Source organism: Marmota marmota, unplaced genomic scaffold (assembly GCF_001458135.2).
Source record: "Marmota marmota marmota unplaced genomic scaffold, marMar, whole genome shotgun sequence".
NCBI classification, from domain to species: domain Eukaryota; kingdom Metazoa; phylum Chordata; class Mammalia; order Rodentia; family Sciuridae; genus Marmota; species Marmota marmota.
In genome coordinates this window covers 32,962,176-32,987,542 of record NW_025999853.1, presented here as the reverse complement: position 1 = coordinate 32,987,542, position 25,367 = coordinate 32,962,176, and the positions used below count along the sequence as shown (strand labels likewise).

The window sequence follows — 25,367 nt, the reverse complement described above, 5'->3', positions numbered from 1 at the left end:
CAAAACAAATGTAAAATGATAATGCCTATCTGTTTTTAAATAAGTCATACAACTTACATAATAATACTTCATAGAAGGAAATCATATGGTCAATCACTTTTACTTCTTTCATCAGAATCATATTTGTATAGGGCAATTACATTATACCCTGTGGTAGTCTGCTCCCAAAGAGATCCCCATTGAAATGTCTGGACTCTAAATATGTACCTTACATGGCCAGAAGGACTTTTCAGCAGATTATGCTAAGTGAAGCTAGCCAATCCCTAAAAAACAAACGCCAAATGTCTTCTTTGATATAAGGAGAACAACTAAGAACAGAGTAGGGACAAAGAGCAGGAGAAGAAGATTAACATTAAACAGGGATGAGAGGTGGGAGGGAAAGGGAGAGAGAAGGGAAATTGCATGGAAATGGAAGGAGACCCTCAGGGTTATACAAAATTACATACAAGAGGAAGTGAGGGGAAATGGAAAAATAATACAAGGGGGAGAAATGAAGGTCAGTAGAGGGGGTAGAGAGAGAAGAGGGGAGGGGGATAGTAGAGGATAGGAAAGGCAGCAGAATACAACAGACACTAGTATGGCAATATGTAAAACAGTGGATGTGTAACCGATGTGATTCTGCAATCTGTATACGGGGTAAAAATGGGAGTTCATAACCTACTTGAATCAAAGTGTGAAATATGATATGTTAAGAACTATGTAATGTTTTGAACAACCAACAATAAAAAATTAAAAAAAAAAAAAAGAAATACAGAATTGAGAATAAAAAAAAAAGAATTTTGAGATGGAGAGATTTTCTTCTACTATCTGGTGAGCTCAATGTGACCCCCTTCATGTCCTTATAAGGGGGCGGGGGGGGGGAGATTACAGTGAACAGAAATGTAAGGATGGAAGCATAGGTCAGAGAGGAGCCACAATGCTCTGTGGCTGGCTCTAGAACTAGCTCTAGGATGGAGGGAGAGGTCACAGACAGCTTCCAGAAGGCAGAAGAGACTAAGAATGGTTTTTCCCCTGAAGCCTCCAAAAGGAAACAGCTCTGTTGACCACAGTGGTTTTAGATCCTTTAGGCTCATTTTGTACTCTGACCTCAAGATGTGTAAAAGAATACATTTATGTTGCTTTAAGCGACTAGTCTGTGATATTTTTTTTTACAGTAGTAATAGCATACTGCTATATCTCTCTTATCCACACAATGAGACATATGTTTATTCAGTCATTTACCCATTTCCCAAAGCTTGGTGGATTTTCCTTGTGTCAGAGTAGGCTGATGAAAATATTTTTAGCAAACAGTATTCTTTACTTAATACAAAGAATCAAATAGAATGAATGATCCAATTAGTAACTATGTGGTAACTATGTTTTCAAAAGACCATTGAAAATAATCAACTTTCAAATACATACAAAATAAAATCAGATTAATATATCTGTCAACAAAATTGGGTGTATTTTAGTTTATAATTCATCTTTATATTACCAATTTAATTTAAGAATTCATTCATATTTCTTCTATCATTAGACTTGGATTTATTTTTATAGCAAACTATTTTTAGTTGGTTTTTTTAAAAAGAAAGGTAGTATGGCATAGTGCCAGCTTGCGTTAGATAAATTGTATTAAAATCCTGATTTTTGCTACTTTCACATAATTTAAGCTTGGATAAGAACTTAATTTCTAAGCCAATGTTCCTAATGTATAAAATAAATTTACAACTTACTCATTTGCATCTTTCTCATTTTGATGGAATAAAGTAACATTCAATAGATTAAAACTATGGTTATTATTAAAATTGTGCTTTTATTTCAGGCCCACTACATTCTTCTTACCTGAAATCTCAGTTCCTTTCTAACTCATCTGCGTGGTTTCCTTTCACCCCTAAAAAACTGTTGCCTTAAGCTTGAAATTCTACTCTTTTTTTTCCCTTTTTTTTTTTTTTTAGTTGTAGTTGGACACAATACCTTTATTTATTTATTTTTATGCGGTGCTGAGGATCAAACCCAGCACCTTGAACATGCTAGGTGAGCATACTACCACAGGGCCACAACCCCCCTGTAATTCTACTCTTAAGAGTACAATAGATGAATGGATAAAGAAAATGTGGTATATATATTCAATGGAATATTACTCAGCTTTAAAGAAGAATGAAATTATGGCATTTACCAGTAAATGGATGGAGTTGGAGAATATCATGCTAAGCAAAATAAGCCAATCCCAAAACAACAAAAGCCAAATATTTTCTCTAATATGAAGATGCTAATTCACAATAATGGGGTGGGGAACACTAGAGAATAGAGTTACCTTAGATTAGGTAGAGGGAAGTAAAGGGAGGGGAGGGGAGGGGGTGTGAGGATAGGAAGGATAGTAGAACAAAACAGACATTATTACTTTATGTATATATAGGACTCCATGACCAATGTGATTCTACAACATGTACACTCAGAAAAATGAGAAATTATATCCCACCTATGTATGATATATCAAAGTACATAAATGCATTCTACTGTCATGTATAACTAGTTAAAACAAATAAAAATTTTTTTAAAAAAAGTAAATTCAAGCTGGGCATCTTGGCTCAAGCCTGCAATCCCAGTGGCTCAGAAGACAGAAGCAGGAGGATCATAAGTTCAAGGTTAGCTTCAGCAACTTAGAGAATTCCTAAGCAACTTAGTGAGACATGCTCTCAAAATTAAAAGAAAATTAAAAAAGAAATGGGAGGGGGGTACTAGGGATGTAAGTGAGTGGTAAAACACCCATGGGTTAAATTCCCAGAGCCCCCCCCCCAAAAAAAGAGTAAATTCAAAATTGATCAACCAAGAGTACACATATTCTAAAAATATCACAAATCATCTGATTATAGGAGTATTTTCTCCTATAATACTGCAAATGGCTTTCTTTTCAGAGTTATCTTTCAAAAAGAATCAACTTTTTAAAGTTGTTATTTGTTTGTGTTGTGTGGGTGCTCCCCACCCCCATGGGTAGTTTGTTTAATAGCATCACAAAAGTTATCCTATTTGCTACGATGATTACCAGCTAACAAATCCAAGTTGAGACTACACTGAGCAGTCAGCTAAGTGATTTTCTCCACTCTTTTTCTTATTTTTCTCCCAGCCTCTCAACTTTGTACCTTAATAATTATCACAGCCAGTTCAAATCACTATTGGTCATCTTAAATCGCTACAATTCATTTGCATAGTAATAAAACTGGAAAATTTAAACCTTCAAATATCCTGTTTCTCCTAGTCCCTGTGCTTCCCCAGGAACCACAGTCATCACTCTTCATTGTAATTAGCTTATTTCATTTCTCTAATAAACTGTCACGACCACAAAGTTTGATATCTCTTGCCCTTAGTATAACATAGGCACCTAACAAATATCTACTTAGTTAATAAATAAGTTAGTGCACCACCAAATACCTGTACATATTTTAAAGATATTCTTAGGTTAGTTGCACTTCTCTGAATCTAGTTATGACAATCATAATGCCAACATATAAATCCTGTCTTCAAGCAACTGGATAAGGTGTTTGAATGGAAGCAATTATTCATAGCAATTATTACTCAATATCGAACTGTAAGCCTCATAAAGGCAAGGACTACTACTGGTTTTATTTAACCTTATCTCAGGACCTAGCAGAAAGCCTAGAAAATAGTAAGAACTTGGTATTTGTTGAATAAGTTAATTCAGTCAATTCAGATACAAGTTAATTCAGAATTACATAACTTAAAAAAAATTAATTCAGATACAGTTAAGAGTGTTCAAAAGGCAGTGCCATCACACATGGAACACTGGCATCTACAAAATTAGTGCGGTCAGGTCACCAACACCCTGGAGACTCTTAAGATTTGACCAGGGCTTCAAAGGTAAAACAGCCCAGCCTTCTGATTTTCAAAATGAGCAAACTGATACCTGGAAAAGTGAATCTTACTTTGCCAAATTGTTTGCCAGTTATTGCAGAGCCTGAATTCGTAAGAAGGTTTCAGACTTCTTCACAGTACTAAACTATGCTGGTACATACAGATACTAGTTGCATCAGAGAGGAATTTTGCTGCTGGGACTACAGAACACCAAAAACCTAAACTTGGGGACCCAAGAATCAGCATTTCAAACAAATGGCTGGGAATCCATCTTTGGAATGCATACTGAGGCAGATGGGTGGGGATTGAATAGGAGTTGGCAGGAAGAGGGAAGAGTACTTTTGAATGGCTTTGGTCCCCACTCAAATTGCTACAAGTTATAAGATGTTTTTGCTAGCATGTAATAAGTGTTGTTGACTAGTGTCTTTGATGCAGCCCAAAAGAATTGAACTCATCTCCCACTTCCCTCACTTTTAACAAGGATTATTTCCAATTCCAATTATCATCATTTCTCTCTTGGTTGCTGGTGGCTATTAAGTTGCATATGCAAAATCAGAACACAATAGAAAGCAAAGAATAAACTGATCTACTCCAGGAGAGAAGGAAGAGATTCGTCAATACAATTCAGTATTTCAGCTCCAGGAGGGTAGAACTAAGTCTTTCTTGGATCCCAGGTGATAACTGACGCTGGTATCTGAAATTGAACCTGAGGTCATTGTTAATGTGAAACAAAGCACAGCAATCTTCCTTTCCCAAACATCACTGCCCTCTCCCCACAGTTAAATTATACTTCAGAGCACCTGCAGTGTACCATAAGAAATTTCTCATCCAGTTCCATCTGGGAATCATGAAGAGGCTAGGGCCACAGGGAACAGCCAGCCTGACTTGACCTAACAAGTTCAGTAAAGCCCAGGTCCGGACCAGGAGGGCTGGAAAAGGCATAAACTAGGGAGATTCCCCCAGAACCCATTCAGGCGGCGGTGTCTAACAGCACTGGCTGGAAGGGGCAGGTCCCTGGAGAGGCGACACAGCAGGCCAGCGTCTGCAGGTTGCCCGGCAACAGGCGCCTCCACTGGGGCCTCTAACTGTCGTCTTTCGCTTCCAAGCGGAAAGACGGTCAGCAGCCCGCCTCTTTAGCTCCTTGCATGCCAACTGTCACCCCCCAAATGTGTCTGCGGTACCTTCGCCCCGCGGGCCTGCGCCCCGAAATTCCGCTGGGCAACCTTACCCCGCAGTACGAAGTGCACTGGCTGGAAATCTTCTTAGGCCCCGCCAGCGCCACACCAGGGACCGGCTCTGGGAGCCCTTAAACCCAGGCGGGGAGCTGGAACGGACTCACTCCCAGCGCTTCTCCCGCGCAGGGAGAGCGCCATAGCCCGGCATGGATCCGCCGCAGTTGTGCGATTAATTGAATAGAATTATATTTAATATATTTCTTAGGTAACTACATTTTATGCTTAGCGCCCAGATCTGCTGTCAAGGAGCTTGCAATTATTCAAAAAGACAATATTTCAGAATAACATTATAGAGAAGTATAGATATTAAACAGATTTGGATATTAATTTAAATAAGTATGCACGTATGTACATTTACATTATCACATATATGTTGCATGTGTGTGTGTGTATATATATATATATATATATATATATATATATACATATATTCTATATAATATGTAAAATTGCATTTTAAAATGTTGGTGTAACCGAAAGGGTACAGGCCTAGAAATCAGGAAACCTCGTTTTATTTTTTTACCGTACTAAAATTTTAGCCTCACTCTGTACACAATGTCTTTGAGCATCAACTCCTTACTCATAAGGTGAAAAATTGGTTTCATATATCATTAAGGTTCCACTCCAATATAATGTACGACAGCTTTCCTAAATTACACAGCCAAATGTCAGATACCCAAATTAGAATTAAAATGTTATGAAGCCTAATCTAATTCCCTTCGCACAAAATCATGTTGTTGTTGTTGTTTTGTAATCTTTAGTATCTTTTCAAAATTAGCATCCCTCAAAATATGTATCCAAATTTACAAATTGAAGGCATTTTTAGAGTAAAAATATACATATATTTTTAAAACATTAAAATAGTAAAATTGATGGATATAACATAATCACTCCATTTCTTCTCTACACTCCATAAAATTCATCCACCCATTATCCCGAAAGAAAGAAAAGCAAAAATCAACTGTTAAAAAATTAAACAGAAACAAAAAGCTAAACTTTTAAAAAATGACTGAAAAACTATAGTTGTCAAGTAATCTTAGTCATTCCACAAACCGATCAAGAAAACATCTTTAAGACACAACCTTGACTATTCTTGGCACTTAGGCTTAGTACACCTCAATTGTTTCAGTATTTCTAAATATAATTCCCTAAACCACTAGAAACATGGTCTAAAATACCACACCTATAAAATTCAGACATTTTGTTAAGACATTTCTTTTTCTTTTTTTTTTAATTGACTCAAAAATTTGTACATATTTATGGGGAAATTTGTTACGTTTTGATGCACATATACATTGTGTAGCATTCAAATCAGGATAAACAAATCTATGTCATGAAACACTTATCATTTCCCCACAATGAGAATATTACCAATCCCCTCTTCCATCTTCTCTATCACAATCTCTCATCACCCTGCAATAGAACACCAGAACTTATTTCTATAACTAGAAGTCCCTAGGCAGTCTCTTTGGTAGGAAAAAAAAAAAAAAAAAAAGAGGAAAGAAGAAGAAGAAGAAAGGGGGTAGGGCGGAAAGAGGAGGAGGAGGAAGAGGAAGAGGAGAAGACAGCAGCAAATCAAATGTTTAAATGTTTAACAAGGTAATAACTTTGGATCACAGTATGACAGCGAGTTTACAAATCGCCTACTTTAATCCCGAGTCTCTGAGGAAGGGGGCAAAGTTCTGCAGTAGTTTATTTAAAACAATACGAATGCTATACACAGATGCTGAGTCTGTAAAACTAATGCATAGGGTTTTCCACAGGGCATCCAATTGTCAGCATACAATACACCTTGTTCTTTGTATAATGTGGTGCCGCCTCCATGTTGCAACTGTATTACAATCCAGGCAATGACTCAAGATGATCAGAGCCTCAGAAAGCACTTAGGATCCTGAGTCAAAACTCTGCAGTGCCGCGCTGCGCTGGGCAGACTTGGTGGGGGCGGATCCTGCCTCGAGCCCGCCCTGCCCCGAGGGCTTTGCCCAATGAGCGGGGCTTCCCCGCGCCGGCTGGAGCTCGTGCAGAGGATGGAGTCCGGCGAGAGCGTGGTCCCTGGGGCGGCAGAAATCCAGCTTCCCCAGCCGTTACTGGTTGGTGCTGTTGGGACATGGTGCTTGTCCCTCCATGGCTCTTAAAAATCTTATTAGTTTGTGGACCTTAAGTCTATGTGTAGCGGCCAGCAAACTTCCTCCAGTCCCGTCCATCACAGACCCACAATTTATAGACCAGTGCGTCCAAGCCCACAACGAATGGAGGGGCAACGTCAACCCCCCAGCGGCCGACATGAAACATATGGTGAGAAAAGAACCAGAACTGGTCTCCTATTCTTCTTGTTCATCCCAAGGTATCCGGGCCATACGTTTCGTGGACTTATCTCAATACAGCCAGGACTCCACTTGTGGTTTATAGAAAACTCACACCTTGGCTGGGCTGTCTCCTCTAGGGTTGTGATGGAGTGGAGGAGATGGGAGCTATTCTTTCTGTTCCTTTTGCCTAGACGTAAGCTCCCTGGGGGCAGTGGTGGGGGGGAGCAGATGGTGTTTGGAAGTTGCATGGTCTTCACCTCTAAGGTTCGTCCGTATTTTGCAAGGGTGTTTTTGTTTGGTTCTTTTGTTTTTCTCTTCTATTGGATAGTGCCTCCCATCCTGCACATTCAAGATTCTACATATAAAAGATACATACAGTAGAGTGATGGGAATTCTCTCATAATTTTATATTTTAGAAACCCAAGTTTAAAACAACACAGTGGTGTAGTATTCATTTGAAAAATAAAATGTTCTACAAGGATGTGAAAATCAGCTCTTGAACAGTATCAGATGGTGATTTTCATGAAAAAAATAAATAAATTTGTGAAATTTAATCCCCCAAACATTGCACTGGTTGTATCTTTCTTAGACCTCCACAGTAGGGCCAACAAAGGGAAAAAGAGTTCTGTATGGAAGAAAAAGCAAAGAGAACATTATGTTATTAAAATAATCATAGATTTTACCCATTTTTAACAAATTCTTGACCATGTATTACTTGGAATTTCCTTTGCATTGTAACCTTTTTCTTGCTTAATACCACCACAATGAACATAAATGTATAAATGTTGTTAGTATTAATCTCTCTTACCATGCTATGTAAATTGTAACTCACATTTATTCCAGGGGTTTTGCTTTGTTGTTTTTTGGTACCAAGGACTGAACCCAGTGGTGTTCAACAAGTGAGCCACATACCCTGCCCTTCTGCCTCAATCTCCTCCTCAGCCACTAGGATTATGAGCATCCACCAAAATGTGCAGCCAGTTTTCTTTTTTTCTATCTGGAAGAAAATAAAATTAAAATTTTTTCAAAAAAGAAAATACAGTGGATGCTATTATAAAATCATAGCTCAAGCACTAAAGTTCAGAACTATAATGTTATACTATATAGGAGAGTGAGAGTTTTTTTTTTTTTGAGTGAAGGAAATTTTAAATAGATTTTTGAAAGTCAGACAAAAACAAACTGACCACTTTAAGAATGCAAAATTTTTAAAGTATTTTCATGTATAATGTTTAGTTTAATCTCCAACTGATTGGGGTAGTCAGGAGTATGTTATTTGCTTGTAGTATTTCCTCTATGTTTATTTAGACAACCCTCACTAAAAGACTATTTTTTACTATAAAAATGCTATGTGATTTATATTTGTGTAGGCAGAAGAGAGGAAAAGAAGGAATAAGGTGAAGAGACATGAATAAAATTTGAGTCTTCTTTAAATGTATCTTGTTTTATAATTTGACTCAGTAAACATGTAAAATTATTATGTCCTTCTTGTATTTTAAACAAAAGGAAAAGTATCCCTTAGACACAAACTTAAAAAAACTAATATATAAAATTGGCCTCCAATCTACACTTTTAAAAATTTTATAAGCATTTCTGCAATATATTATTTCAACTGTACATTTCTAGTACAATGAACTTTGAGGAAAAAAATAGCAACAAAAAAACCTGAATTCAGAAATGTTAATGCTAGTGTGATTTTTGTGAAGTCTTTTGAAAGAATTCTATTGCATATTGTATGATGAAGCAAAATTTTATAATTTATAGGAATTAAGACTTTCTGCATAAAAAAGTGGATACAAGAATATAGTCAAAGACATTAAAACACTGTAATCTTTAGAGTGAAAATCACAGCATGAATTCATGATTTCTTACTTAAATAGTTATACCTTAACCTTATCATCGAAGAAGTATACAAGCAATGATATCCATTAGCAATGAGAATTCACAGCAAAATATTTTCATAATAACGCATGATTTCCTTGGAAAAAATGGCTGAATGTAAGTGTGAGGCAGAAAACATGCAAGAAGAATCCGGAACACTAATAACTTATCAGAAAGAAAGGAAGACCCAAAGATTAATTGATTCATAGTAAAAAGACAAAGGACTCTTATTAGGATGAAGTTTACTAAGTACCATTAGTCTTACTATAACAATGAGGGAATACTACAGAAAGTAAAAGGGGAAAAATAAAAGTTATTATCTTTAACTGCATTGAAGAACTACGGATGCAAAATGATTAAATGAATTACCTTTAAGAGAAAGGTGGCCCTTACTAGAATACAGCACGTATCTTTGTTTTTGTCACTGGGAAAGTTATGGAGGCATGAGGCATTGGTAGGTAGAAAAACCAAACCTGCCATAAGCCAAGCAAGGTGGTGAAGTTAATGGAAAACTGGACATCTTGTAATGGCTGTGTGGCTATTATGGAGGACTGAAACCTAGAAGACACCCAACCACAATAATTCTTCAATTCTTTATGACTTTTTTTTTGAGAGAGTGAGAAATAAGTGCCAGTATTAGAAAGCTGGATTTAGGCATCCAAAGCAGAGTGCTTTAACAAAGCCCTGCTACACTTAAAGCCCAAAAGGATGCATCTTACTGCACCTTCAAAATTCTTGAAATAAGAGCTTAACTAAAAGTAATGTTCAGTGCCAACTGAGAACAATCACACGTTAGACTAAGCAAATAAACTCCTAACCATAGCTACTCTTAACATGGGCAGACTAAAGGACAAAACTTTGAAAGGAAAATTATTAGTTTCTGGCATACAATCAAAATACAGAGAAAAATATTTAAAAGCCAGTAGATGTAAATCATGCTAAACTACCAATTGAACTAGAACAAAAAATTACCCAGAATTTTTAATTAGTAGACAGAGTATGTTAAAGAACGTGTGTGTGTGTGTGTGTGTGTGTGTGTGTGTGTGTGTATATATATATATATATATATATATATATATATATATATACACAATTAAATAAATACACACACACACACACACAGTCCCTGAAAGGAAGTATTCATTGGGTGGGTTTACAAGAAGACTGGACATAGCATAAGAAATTATTGGTAAACTCAAAGATAAATTATTAGAAATTACCCACACTGAAGCACAGAGGAAAAAAACAACCCAATAGCAACGGTAGAAATAACAGAATGCTGGAGACCTCTGAAACAAATTCAGATGATTTAACATACACATATTTGAAAGGGACAGAAGAAGTATTTGAAGAAATAATCAGCAACAATTTTCCAAAATTTATGGGAAGACATCAAGTCACAGATCCAGTGTCTCAAAACTCAATCATCTAAGCACAACAGCTAGTCACACGAGAGTCAAACTGGTGAAAATAAAAGACAGGAAATCTTGAAAGCAACCAGAATGGGATCAAATAAATATTTCATTTTGTAAAATTTAAATATAAGGCTGAATTCTCTTCCTGCAAAATTGAACTCAAAAGACAATAGAATTTTAGCCTATAAAGGTCAGAAGGGACTGAAAAAAAAAAATAGAAGGCTAAAAACACTTTCAACATATGATTACTTGCCCACTGAAAGTATTCTTCAAAAACAAAAGCAGGTAACAGTGGCGCATACCTGTAATCCCAGTGGCTCCAGAGGCTGAGGTGGAAGGACTGCAAGTTCAAAGCCAGCCTCAGCAACTTAGGGAGGCACTAAACAACTCAACTAGGCACTAAGCAACTCTAGCTGAGTTGTCAGCTAGACCCTGTCTCTAGATAAAAAAGGGGGGCTGGGGATGTGGTTCAGTGATTAATCCCCAGTACCAAAAAAAAAAAAGTAAAATAAAGCTATTTACAGGCAAATAAAATACTGAATATGAAAATTCAATTCAAAATCAGAACAGCTCTGTAAGAAGTACTAGAGAAAGATTTTAAGCTTTTAGGAAAACAATCCCAAAAGGAAACCCAGACCTAAGAGAAGAGTCCCAAACAGACTAGATGTGGGGTTAAATATTTTAAGTTTTCTTTATATTGCCTTCATATTGTTGACTACTTAAAGCCAATGTAAGAATTTCAAGATGCCTTAATAGAGGTACCCAGAACTCATTCTTTCACAAAGAAAAACTGAAGCAAGAGGTATGTAGCTCCATTTTATGGTGCGTGACCATGGGAGAATGCTGGAAATGAGTGAGAGAGAAACTTGAGCCTTATTAAGAGTCAGAGACCCACTAAAACAGCATAATAGGGGAAACAAAATACCCTGGCTCCAGAGCCTGCATGGAATGGGTCTTCATTCTGCAGGAGTGAGGGTGAAAGTCTCAGCCAGCCCAATCAGTATGTACGGTTGCTGGCAATCCTAGCTATTGGAAAGCTTCACAATCCCCACAGGCTTTCGGCCTCCTTAAGTAAATAGCTTGAAATCTGCACAGAAGTCTGGCTTTGTAAAAAGATCTCCCATCATCTCCAGTAAATCCCCAAGATGCTGAAGCCAGGACCCATCTTGAGAAGGGACCTATTGTCTGAATTTGGACTGGACTAGGAGTCAGAAACCTTTGGTCATAGTTTCAGGACCCTAGAGATATTCCACTGCACTCTGTAGCTGCCTTCCAAACCACTCACAAGAAGGGCTCTGACCTAACCTGCCATGTGGCCTGCACAGTATGGAATCAACACATTGATTTGGAGGAGAAGGGAGCCACCCACAAGAACCAGGAGCTTCTGGAGCTTGCCCTCTGAGACTAGGGGCATGGCAGGTTACATTCAGATTCATACTGATGCCACAACTGAGTCACCTACCTGCTTCCTGCCACCCCTGCACAAGTACCAAACACAGGTACCTGTAATGAACAGGGTCGGGAAAGAGCTCTGTGGATTCACTGCTAGCATGCCAAGTTAAGGCAGCCTTGAGCAAAACCACAGCTTTAGTTATTACCCTGGTCCAGGACATATGACCAAAGGGGATCTGAAGAGAAACTTTGCCTGGCTCTGGCCATGTTCCACCCTAATTCACTCCTGTGAGCACTGCACCTGAAGGAATTGGAAGGAGAAAACTTATGGCCTACATAGCACCCAGAGGCAGGTGCCTCCTCTCCAAAATACTAGCAAATCAAGTACAATAGCACGTAAAAAGATCATATACCAAGATTAAGTTTGTTTCAATCTAGGGATGCAAAGATGGTTTGTATCTTTTGCAACATACACAAGTCAGAATTTGAAATTCAGTAAATGTAAATCACATCAACAAATGAATGATAAAAAGTGTATGCTCACTCAATAGATGCAGAAATGAGCATATGATAAAATTCAACATCCCTTCATAAGAGTCCTCAAAATTAGTTATAGAAGGATCATACCTCAACATAATAAAGGCTGTACATGACAAATCCACAGCCAACATCATACTGAATTGTAATAAAATGAAAGCATTTCCTCTAAGCCTAGGTATAAGACAATGTTATCTACTTTCACTACTCTAATTGAATATAGTACTAGAAGCTTTAGCTAGAGCATTTAGGCAAGAGAAAGAAATGCAAGGCATATAGATAGTAAAAAGAAGGAAATCAAATTACTCCTGTTTGCAGATGATACTATTCTATACATTAAAAAAAACACCTAAGGACTCCGCTGAAAAGCTATTAGAACTAATAATTAAACAAATGCATTAAAGTAGCAGGATTCAAGTCAACACAAAAAAATCAGTAGATTTTTCTATACACCAATAACAAATTTGCTCAGTAATAAATTATGAAGGCAGTCCCATTTACAATAGCCACACATCCAAAAATTACTTAGCAAGAAACTTAACCAAGGAAGTAAAAGACTCCTACAATGAAAATTCTAAAATACTGGTGAAAGAAATTGAAGAACACCCACACACACACACACACACACACACACACACACTAAAAAGAAAAGATCTTCCATGTTCATGGATTGGAAGAATTAATATTGTTAAAATGTCCATCTACCCAAAGTGATCTACAGATTCAATGCAATCCCCACCAAAATATAATGATAGTCAGGCGCAGTGGCACATGCCTGTAATCCCAGCAGCTCAGGAGGCTGAGGTAGGAGGATCACAAGTTCAAAACCAGCCTCAGCAACTTAGCAAGGCCCTAAGCAGCTTAGCAAGATCCTGTCTCAAAATAAAATTTAAAAAGGGCTGGGGATGTGGCTAAGTGCCCCTGGGTTCAACTCTAGTACAATAAACAAACAAAAAACCCATGACATTCCTCACAGAACTAGAAAAGCAATCATAAAATATATATGGAAGGACAAAAGACCCAACATAACCAAAGCAGTCTAAACTAAAAGGGCAAAGCTGGAGGCATCCCAATATTTGATTTTGATTTTAAAACATTCTACAGAGCCAAATCAGCATGGAATTGGCATAAAAAAAATAGATACAAAGGCCAATTGGGCAAAAATACAGAATCCAGAAATAAACCCACACATCTATTGCCAACTGTTTGTCAACAAAGGTACCAAAATCATACTTTGGAGGAAAGACACCTTTAATAAATGGTGCTGGGGAAAGTGGTTATTCACACGTAGAAGACTGAAGCTTGACCACTGTCTTCACTCTGCAAAATCAACTCAAAATGGACCACACATCTAAAATATAAGATCTTAAATTCTGAGCCTATTAGAAGACAATAGGGAAACATTTCAAGACTTTGGTACAGGCAGGAATTTTCTGATAGACCTCCAAATGCATAGGTACAACAACAAAATGGATAGATAGGTTAAATTAAAATGTTCATATCCATCTAAAGAAATCATCAACAGAGCCAAGAGACATTCTACAATATATGAGAAAATATTTACCAAGTAGAGGGTTAATAACCACAATATATAAAGAACTCAAAAAAAAAAAACTTAACAAAAACAGTCCAATTTAAAAATGGGCTAATGGTCTGAATAGACACTTCTCCAAAAAAAAAGAAGAAGAAGAAGAAGAAAAAGAAATACAAATGGTCAGCAAACAAATGGGAAAAAAAAATCTCATTATCATTAGCCACCAGGAAAATGCAAATCAAAACTATAATGAGATACCATCTCACCCCAGTTAGAATTAGCATTATTTTTTTTAAAAAGGAGGACAAGAATGTGGAGAAAAGGAACACTTATACACTGATACACTGTTGGTAGAAATGTAAATCAGTCCAGTCATTATGGAGAACAGTATGAAGTTTTCTCAGAAAACTAAAAGCAGATGTACTATATTATCCAGCTATCCCACTTCTGGGTATATATCCAAAGGAAATTAAATCAGCATATAAAAAAAACTGCATACCTGAGTTTATTGTGCTACTAGTCACAATAGCTAAGAAATAGAATCAGCCTAGGTGTCCATCAACATATGAATAGATAAAGACAATGTGGGAGGTATACACAATGGAGTATTATTCAGTCATAAAGAAGAACAAAATTTTGAAATACTCTGCAAAATGAATGGAACTGGAGATGTTCAGATAGACAAGTACCTCATATTCTGTATCATGTGGAAGATTGCAAAAAGCTGAATTTACAGTAGAATGTTATTTTTTTATTGGTTGCTCATGACAATACAATGATCTTGACATATCATACATTTGATTCAAATGGGGTATGAATTCTTATTTTTCCATGTGTACAGATTGCAGGATCACATTGGTTATACAGCCACGTAAATGCATACAGCAATACTAGTGTCTATTGTATTCTGCTGCAGAATATGTTATTAATTATTAGAGATTGAGAAATTGGGGTAAGGGTAATAAAAGGGTGTTGGATTGTATCCATACTTGCTGTATACATGTATAGAAATATATTGAACCCCATTATCAAGTATAATTATTGTGTGTTAATAAAATAAAATGCAAATTCAAAAGAAGTTTGCAGGGTAGGGAAGAAAGACAAACCATATGCTAACTCTAAGAAGGACTTAGCAGGTATGGAAGGTGCTATGGAAGCAAGGTTTGGTAACTAGGGCCCTACACACTTCCACAGCTAACACTGAGGAAGGAAATCCCACCTAACATGTACAATTAATATGTGCGAATTTAAAAAATCATTAAGAAATTTATCCTTTACTCATAATAAATTTGCACAACCTTCTGAATTACTAAATTTTGAACTACAACTTATTTTAATCACATTCAGAATATTGGTTGAGTGTGTACCAGGCCATCCACTAGGTACCAGAAATACCACTAGGTACCAGAAATACAAAGATGAACTGCCAGAGTGAGTATTAAGTGTGTATTTCTGAAGTAGATCTAAAAAGACGTGACCAACTTTAAACGTAATAAATACCAAAGAAAAACTATAGTTGTATTAAAGTAAACAAAATGTAATTGATTGCAAACAAAACAATTACATAAAAGGTATGCAGAATTCAACTTACACCATTTTTGTTTTTCAGTTTTGGGATGAAAGCTTGGCAAAGCTGGCTAAAGAGTGGACAACCAAGTGCAAATTTGAACATAGAAGTTGTTTATCAAAACCATATGAATGCAATGAAGACTTTGAATTTGTTGGAGAAAACATTTGGTTAGGCGGATTTAGATACTTTTCACCAAAAGCTGCTATCACTGCTTGGTATAATGAAACTGCATTTTATGACTTTGATACTTTAGCATGTTCTAAAGTTTGTGGCCATTATACACAGGTAATATTTGGCAGCACTGACTAGTTCTTATTTATGTGTGTTACAATTGTCATAAAAAAAATATTTTTTGAGTTTCAAGAAAATTCACCTTCATTTGGGACATATTTTAATTGGGTACAGACCTCTGTGTAGTAAGGTGTGTTTTTTTTCTAAACTTAAAAAAAAAAAATCATACTTCACTGTCATTTTATTTGTATTGTTTCCAACAAAAAATCTACTATAATCCTCTTCTTCTGCATGTAAATGTCTGGCTGTCTGCTGTAAAATTTTTTGCTTTTATTGTAAGTCTTGAGCAGCCAATAATAATGTACATAATTTTCTTTGTGTTTCCTCTGTTGTAGTTCAATGACCTTGGAGCGAGCTCTTGTCTATAGTTTGAACCAAATTTGTTGTTTTTTTTTTGTTTTTTTTTTTTAAATTTCATTTATTGCTCCTAAACCGTTTTTCTTCCCTTTGGCAGGGTTGGGGATTGAACCCAGGGCCTTGTGCATACATGGCAAGCACTCTACCAACTGAGCTATATCCCCACCAATTTGAACCAAATTTGAAAAAGTGTTAGCCATTGTTTTTGAAAATATTTCTCTCACTCTCTCCTCTTTTCCCAGTGTCCAGTTGTCCATGTAGAAGACCACTTGAAATTGTCCCAGTTTTTTGGTGCTCTTGTTATTTCTTGAAGACATTTCTCTGATTAATTTCAGATAGTTTTACTGCTGTCTTTAAATTTGCTAACCTTTTCTTCAACACTATTTATTCTCCAGTTAATTCCATTTAGCTTTTTTTTCAATCTTAGACATTAAAGTTTTTATCTCTAGAAGTGTGACTGTGGGTTTCTCATGAGTTCAATAAATATACCTACTGCATTTTATCTTTCAACTAGCTTTTTAAGCATATGAAGTATAGTTATAATTGTCATTTGATTGTTTCTCCTGATTCTTCTAGTATATACATATTAGCTGTATGTTAATATCCATGGATTGACTTTTTCCATTCATGATGGATCGATTTTCCTTTTGCTTATCACATTGTGTAGATACTATTATATTTAGAAAATTGCAAATTTCCCTTGTTGGTTATTGAATCTATTTGTATACCTGTACATACTCTTTTGGTATCTCCAGGGATACAGTGAAGTTACCTGAAATTTATTTGAAGCTGTTGGTTCCTACTTTTAAAATATACTAGGTAGAATGAAAGCAGTGTTTAGTCTAGGGCTGATATAATCTCAGTACTGAAATATTCTTCTGAATACTCTACATAACACCCTGAGAATTATGACATTTTTCCAGTCTGGATAGTGAGGTGGATCCTGTTCCAGGGTAAACCTTGGTATTGAGTTTTTCTAGTTCTTACAGGTGTATGTGTATATATGTATATATGTGTGTATATATATATATATATATATATATATATATATATATATATGCTAACTAGCCTAACAATAAAATTAAGATGCACAAAAATAATTTAAAAAACAAATTACTCCAATTTCACAAATATAACAATAGAATACTATTTATGGGATCACAATAAGTTATTATAAAAATAAATAGTTTTAAAAATATAATGGCATTGCATATTTTGAGCACAATGAAACCTTTTGTTGATGTGATTTTTAGTTGGCCTTTTCATTGCTGTGACCAAAAGACCCAACAAAAACAGAGGAAGAAAAGTTTATTTGGGCTCAAGTGTTCAGTGGTCTTAGTTCATAGAGTGCCAACTCCGTCCCATGAGGCCTTAGTCGAGGCAGAACCTCCTGACAGAAGTGTGTAATAGAGAAAGCGGCTTTGGACATGGCCATCATGGAAGCAGAGAGATTCTGCTCTCCAGATACAAAATATATGCCCCAAAGGAACACCCCAAGGGACCCACCTCTTNTTTTTTTTTTTTTTTGCCAGGCTTAGAGCAACTTCCTGACATGCATGCTGTTTAGTATTCTGCTGAATAGATGATGAGGACCCTTCACAATCCACAACAGTGTGTCAATGTATAAATTCTCATCTCTCCAATACTATATTCCCTAATCTCCTGCCTATTTGGTCTCGTTAGATTCTCACTTCAGACCTCCTCAAGAATCCTTCAAGCTTTTTCTGAGTCATGGTCTAGAAGCTCTCTCAAGGCAATAAGCTGGGACAACTGTATGGGTCACATTTTCTCCTGCAGACTCTCAGTGTATTACTTTTGTTGCCTAATGTCCAATGTCTTGAAAACCAATATTTAATATTTTCAATTACTTTGGAGGTTTGAGGTAGGTGTGCAAATCTTTTCCCTGTTACTTCTTTTTGATCAGAAGTGGGAAGCATTTTTGAGCCAAGCTTAATTTCTAGGTATAGTATTGACCTCCCGGGAAGACCTGTTCAAGCAATAGAAAGAGCTAACTTTCATCTCTAAACTTACCTATCTGTATAGGTTGAATTAATATTAATATGTAGTGTTTTCAAGAAAATAATTTATCAGAGGTTCAGTGTACAAGGAAATTAGCAGTTTCCATGTTCCCCTTCTGTTTACTCTTTGTTCAACAACAGGATGTTCCTCTAAGTCTGGAAACCCTCCAGGACATCAGAACAGATGTTGCTGGTAAAGAATATGGTTTGGCTACTACTGGGAAAACTGAGAGAATGGTCAGGTTTCCTTATAACAAGTAAGATGTAATATCCCGAATATGGTATCAAAGACGGGTCACGATACATGATACATGCATGGCCTGTATCAGTTCTTTGCCTTTTGTTGTAAGGAAAAAGGGAGCTGTTTTCAAACATTGCTTCTTCCTTAGCATTATTACATTAAAAAAATAGAAGCTAATTCTTCATTGGATAATTTACATATAGTTCAAATAATTAGGAATATATACATCCTTCTACTTGATTGAACCACTATATCTTGAGCAGTGTTCTAAACAAAATGTTTTGTATTTACCACTCACTAATATTCATACTGATGTTACATCTAATATATGTATTAATGTTATATCTAGTCTATTTCATGAAAGCCATACATTTTTAAACTGAACAAAGCCAATATTTATTTTCACCCTTGCCAAAGCTAAAAAACAAACAAAAAAAAATCACCATTTAAATCACAATTTAAATATATTAAGCCAATAAAATTTTATGGTGCAGTTTTCCGTGAAACAAAATTGTAAACATGATTTCTTAAAAATTATGTACACTTTCAGTTGTATAGTTTATTAGCTTTTCATAATATTCAAAAGCATTTTTTGAATAATCTGCTCAATCTTATTAAGTGAGGCAATCTCAGATCAGTCACCTCCAGCTATACACACAATGAGAAGCATAATTCATCTCTTAATCCTCAGAGCACCTGGCATTTTATGCCACTGTGATGTCCCAAAAATATAGAACCACTAAAATGTACTTTTCAAATTAAATTTTGATTACATGGCAGTCATAAAAAAGGTTGCTGATATATCATTTTATGAAATAGTAGTATTTTCTTAATGGAATTGTCAAAGTTGGAAAACTCACTTGTGTTGTCAAAAATTTTCCTGGAATTATTTTGCTTTGTAAATAGAGTAAATTAAGCATTTCCTCCTTTTTCTCCACTCATAAAATGGAGACAATTCTACTCTCCCATTGTTAGAAACGATAATGATGTTCTTCACATTTTTTATTACTCTTCCATGGTTTGTTTTCCATAGATATCTTCTTATTTAGAAATGTTTGCTATTCCTTACAACTATATAAAAATGATTCACCATACATATGGCAAACTTTTTTAAAAAATAAGATCATGGCCGGGAGCAATGGTGCACACCTGTAATCCCAGCAGCTCGGGAGGCTGAGCCAGGGGAATCGCAAGTTCAAAGCCAACCTCAGCAATGGCAAGGCACTAAGCCACTCAGTGAGACCCTGTCTCTAAATAAAATACAAAATAGGGCTGGGTATATGGCTCAGTGGTCAAGTGCCCCTGAGTTCAATCCCTGGCACCAAAATAATTAATTATTAATTAAATGTTTTTAATCCATATAAAGAATATGCTTAAAACTGCAAAATTCTAAATGTACTAATAAGTACATTTTTCCTCAGAAAAGCAAAATAATCACTTAAAATATTAGAAAAAATATAGTCAAAATATATGCATGTATATCTTTTCAATAGCATAATAAAGATATGTCTACTCCCATAATGCATTGTTTGAATAGAATTATTTTGAATATGTTACTTTATAATTCTTTTCCTTTCCTTATAGGTAGTTTGGGCTAAATCACATAAAGTTGGTTGTGCAGTTTCAATATGTCCTAATCTTGGCGGACCTACAACTTCAATATTTGTGTGTAACTATGGACCTGCGTAAGTTATTTTTCTATATAAAATGTTTATATTGAAATAAATGTTAATAAGTGTTTACAAAAAGAGAATCTTATATTAGAAACAAGTATTTTTTGATAAGTAAAGTCTCCCTCTAAAATACTAATAAAACAAGGTAGGTGAAAATAAAAAGTAGTAGTAGAACATTCTCTTGTATAAAGTAGAACTGTGTTTGTTATGAAATGTTTAAGCTTGAGAGTGAATAATGGCAATTGTTAAGTAATATGAAATAAATTGCCCAGTAATATCTAAATGCTGGAATGCAAAATGGTTGGCAGATGATTCTCTAATATAATATTAACATAATTGGAATGAGAAAATGATTGAGAATAATGGCAAAAGCACATTTTTCTGAGAAAAGAGCAACATACTTTTTAATACCCTCCTGATAATAACTTACCTAAGAGGCACTATAACATAAACATAATGGGAAGCTCCAAAAATGAAATTAGACTTTAATCCCTATGGATCTGTATAAGGAATATAAAAAGTTAATAACAAAGTTCTTCAACAAACAAAACCTTTAAAGCAAAATGTACAAAAGGTAAAAGTGTAGACAAAGAATAAACATACAGGATTGGCAAAAAGGGGGTAGGATATGCCAAAAATACTATGGAAAGATTATGTTTCTCTCTTTTTGTATTTTCTTCTACTGCCTCCCACTTAGAAGTAAAAGCAAGAATGATAAGTACATTGAGTTAAATTTGGGGGCAGAGAATAATTTTGTAGATATCAAAGAAATTACAATTATCAATATTTTCTCTTAAGGAGACTAATCACTGAATTTGGAAGAAAAATATAAAAATAATAGGAGATTAATGCTCAGTATTTGATTTTTTTTAAAAAAAAGCTAAATAGCATAATGTTGCTTTGAACAAATTAAGTTTTGGGATCCAAACAAATATGTTCATAACAGATTTCTTATTGGTCTTGTGGTAATATTCGGAGGATGTTGTTACATTACTCCTGGCCAAGTAATGGAAACAACTATACTCTAACCCTGAAACAACAACAGACAAAATACATGAAGCGACAATTTTGAAGTCATTGCCTATCATACAACAAAAGATTGGCACATGGAGTGGGGGAAAGAGACAGAGGTTGTTAGATTCCAGTTGAAAAAACAGCTAAGAGTGCAGGGAAACTAATACTGCTAGAGTTCATGGATAAACATATTAGAGAAAAGAGAACACACACACTGAACACTCAGCATATAGTGATTAGCATATGTTTGTGAAGAAACTGATGAAGAACCCAGTAAAGAATTAGAGGGAACCATTCTGGCACTCATACAGGGAGCAAAGCAGACGCTCCAATCTCCCTATCAATTCACAATAAAACCTGAAAGAATCCAAAAGTTCCCAATTAAGTGCACCCCAGAATAAAAAGATTGATGATTTATAGAAAACATGATATACAGGAACTAACACTTAACAGTGTGGGGCATCTAATTAAATATCACCAGGCATGTAAAGAAGCAGGAAAATTAGACTTAGTACAAGGAGGATAATCAGTGGAAATTGAAATTAACGCAGAACTAACAGAGATTTAGAGTAGAAAGAAGACAAAATTGTTATGATTGTATCCCTTATTTTCAAAAACTAAGCAGATAAGATACTAAAAACAGAAAACTACCATGTCTGAGTTGAAAAGACAAGGTTCTTTTCTACCCTAAAGTTCTACTCCTTATGAAATGGAATAATTTAACTTGACTATGAAAAGTAAAAGACATATACTATAAACCCTAAAGTCACCACAAAAACTAAAAAAAAGAAAAAGAAAAGAAAAACAAAACAAAGAATAATAGCAGATAAGCCAACAAAGCAGTTAAAATGAAGTCTTACAAATATTTTGATTAAGGGCTGGGGCTGTAGCTCAGGGGCAGAGCGCTTGCCTAGCATGCATGAGGCACCGGGTTTGATCCTCAGCATCACATCTGTCCATCTACAACTACAAAAAAAAAAAAAAATTTTTTTTAAATGTTTGATTAACACAAAGGAAGGCAGAAAAAGAGAATGGGAGAACAGAGAACATATGAGACAATAAAATAAGCAAGAAGGTAATAGACTTAAACCTAACTACCTCAACAATCACCTCAAATGTTAATGGTATAACTGCCCTAGTTAAAAAGCAGAAATTATACAATTGGTTAAATTTGTTTAAAATATTTGCTATTCAGAGACATTTGTTAAAAGAATGAAATGACAACCAACAGACTAACAGAAAGCTCATAAAACATGTGTCAAATAAGGACTTATATTTATAACATAAAAAGCACTCTATAGTCCAATATTAAGAAAATTCAATTTTGAAAAATGAGCAAAAGACATGCAGGTGGTATATAAGTCACCTGCAAAATGCTCAACACTATTAATCGCTATGGAAAAGTAAAATCACAACAAATACTACGGTACAACTATTAGAATGGCTAGAGATGGGACATTCCAAGTACTGAGGAGGATATGAAGGACCCAGAATTCTCACACCTTTTTTATGGGTATTATATTTAAGGATTTGTGCATGAATGATTGAAATGTTCAAAGCAACTTTATTTGAAATAGCCACAAATTTGAACAACCCAAATGTCCATCAGTGGTTGAAAGGATAAATTGTGGCATATTCCTTAATGGAAAGTACTTATATTACTGTGTTTTTATTTGTGTATTCTGGGTAAATAATACTTTTCAAAGTCTCCAAAGTACTCGAAGATTTTTTTAAAAAGACATTTGTTAAAATGCATTGGCTTATATTATCAAAAATCAGGCATAAAAGCTGTGAAGTCTTCTTGATAACATTAACAAGTAGAACTAGATGACTATGGTATTGTTTTACATATATATATATGTATTTTAGTCATAGGTAAACAAAATGTCTTTATTTTACTTTACATGGTGCTGAGGATCAAACCCAGTGCCTCATGCACGCCAGATGAGTGCTCTACTTTTGAGCCACAACCCCAGCCCCCCACCATTGTACTTTTAAGTAAAGCCATATAGTGTATTCTCATTTGCAATTTAAATTTATTCCATTTACAAAGGAAGAAGTAATCATGGTGACTATTAAAAAAATTGTGACTATAACATGCTGATAATTGGGTTCAATCCAATTTGTGTTTTATGTTTAGGAATAACCTGTAAAGAACAGTTTTAATAGTTTCCTTTTATAAAAGAAATTAGCATAAAGTTGGGACAAAAGTTGGTTGCTATTTTTCCCTTTTCAACATTTATGATTTAGTGAGTGACCAGAACAACTTTTTCAAATGCACAAAATTTGAAAAATAATTGCCATTAGGGTAACAATTTTTTTTTCTCTTTTTCAGAGGAAATTTTGTAAATGTGGCCCCTTACACCAAAGGAGCACCCTGCTCCATGTGTGCTGAAGGAGAGAAATGTGTCAATAAGCTGTGCCGTAAGCATTAATAATAAAAATCATAATGTAACGTGGACCTGGGCAATTGGATGGGTCCTTTGCCTCATGAATTCAAGGAATGAGATCCAGGGATAAGCAAAGGGTAGAATAATAAGATTTATTTAAAACAGAAAAAGAGAAGGGCTCCCAAAGCATGGGAGAGGTTCCTAGGAAGCGTTCCACTGTCTTCTGTCTAGGGGTTTTTGTGGGCTTGATTTTTCCTCATAGTTGATTGGTAGGACAATACCTACAAATACAATTTAGAAAGGGGCCAATCAGCCAGGTGCTATGCTGCAGGCTTATAGTCACAGTGGCTTGGGAGGCTGAGACAGGAGGATCGAAAGTTTAAAGCCAGCCTCTCCAATTTAGCAAGGCCCTAAGTAGCTTAGCCAGACTGTGTCTGAACTTTTTTTTTAAATTAAAAGGTAGCTCGGTGGTTAAATGACCCTGAGTTCAAAGAAAGAAAGGAAGAAGGAAGGGAGGAAGAAAGAGAGGAAAGAAGAAGTCAATAAACTCTCCCCTACCCTCTCCTCCCCTTCTCTTCCCTTCTCTTTTTTTCATCCTTAGCAAATCTGGAGAAGCTTTTCTAAGCATAATCAGCACAAGAAGAGGGGGAGGTCTTGTAAGAGGAAGTACTTTTTAGGGAATATTTTGCTGTTAGTTGTGGTTAGGGGTTATTAAGGGACCATCCTTGTGGATAGGACCATCTGGGGCCAGGTGCTTGATTTCTCAATCTTCTCTTTCTCCTTTTCTTTACCAAGACCCATTTCCTGGCTGCCTGGTGTGGTCTGTCGTCCTGTCTCAATCATATTCTATTTGAACACTAATGTTTCCAAAAATTCATTACATTTAAAAATGTCATCCTTACAATTTGTAATTTATGGATGAGATTTGATTGTTTCTATAAGGTAACAGAAATCAATCATCATAAAAAATTATATTTAAATTCTGATGATCCCTCCCTTCTTCACTGATTATTCTTCCTTTCAAGCTAATGGACAGAAAGAAATGAGTTACTACTGTGATCTGGTTTTCTACTGCACTCAAGTATTGGCTAAAACGTTTATTTGCATTTGCTTTCATACCCCTTCTCTAACTTATCAGAATAGTGACTCATTCAGAAGTAAACACTAATCAATGTCCTTAATTTTGACTTAAAAATCATGTGTTTCTCTTCCATTGTGAAGTTTTTGGTTCTCAAAACAAATATCCTTTTAAGGGTATATATGTAAGTTCTTGGTGGAGAAAGAGATAAATATAAAGATATATATATTTAACATATATAAAGAGATTATATATAATATATAAAGACTATATATATTTAGAATATGTAAATATTCTACATATAAAACATAGATATGTAATATATAGATATTATATATAGTATCTTCTATATTTATATTTTATATATGTAATATATATTATGTATATATATATATGAAAGAAGACAAACACAAGGAATGCATATTGTTCCATATGAAATCTAAAATCAGGCAAAATTAATCTATTTTAAAGTTGGTATAGTGGGTACATACACATTTGGAGAGGAAAGAATTAGTGATTAGAAGAGGACATCAAAAAAGATTCCCTTGGACTTATGCTGTGGTTACCTAGGAAAGTGCACTTTTAATGA

At 35.3% G+C, this 25,367-nt stretch overlaps 2 protein-coding genes across 3 annotated transcripts in view; one reads left to right on the top strand and one right to left on the bottom strand.

Annotated features, from left to right (window-relative positions):
• The window catches only part of Caps2 (calcyphosine 2), a 50,531-nt gene extending 45,379 nt beyond the window's left edge, over positions 1-5,152 (bottom strand). Inside the window, exon 1 of one of the 2 annotated variants that reach the window (XM_048804900.1) lies at positions 5,078-5,152. The gene's annotated coding sequence lies outside the window, so the exon portion shown is untranslated. Of the gene's footprint in view, positions 1-5,030 lie in introns of both variants that reach the window. The other variant, XM_048804909.1, reaches the window with a different exon arrangement.
• Positions 5,153-7,132: 1,980 nt separating this feature from the next.
• Positions 7,133-23,745, top strand: Glipr1l1 (GLIPR1 like 1). Its single transcript, XM_015482607.2, has 4 exons — positions 7,133-7,379; positions 15,756-16,001; positions 20,208-20,308; positions 23,646-23,745. The coding sequence occupies exons 1-4, from the start codon at positions 7,209-7,211 to the stop codon at positions 23,743-23,745; spliced, it is 618 nt and encodes a 205-aa protein (XP_015338093.1). The 5' UTR covers positions 7,133-7,208.
• The last annotated feature ends 1,622 nt before the right edge of the window (positions 23,746-25,367 follow it).

What these genes read in the sequence shown, in the direction of transcription:
- Glipr1l1 (XM_015482607.2), top strand. Translation starts at nt 7,209, where the DNA reads ATGGCTCTTAAAAATCTTATTAGTTTGTGGACCTTAAGTCTATGTGTA. An exon ending in TTTGTGGCCATTATACACAG is followed by an intron (nt 16,002 to 20,207) that starts GTAATATTTGGC and finishes CTTTCCTTATAG; the next exon opens with GTAGTTTGGGCTAAATCACA. An exon ending in GTGTGTAACTATGGACCTGC is followed by an intron (nt 20,309 to 23,645) that starts GTAAGTTATTTT and finishes TCTCTTTTTCAG; the next exon opens with AGGAAATTTTGTAAATGTGG.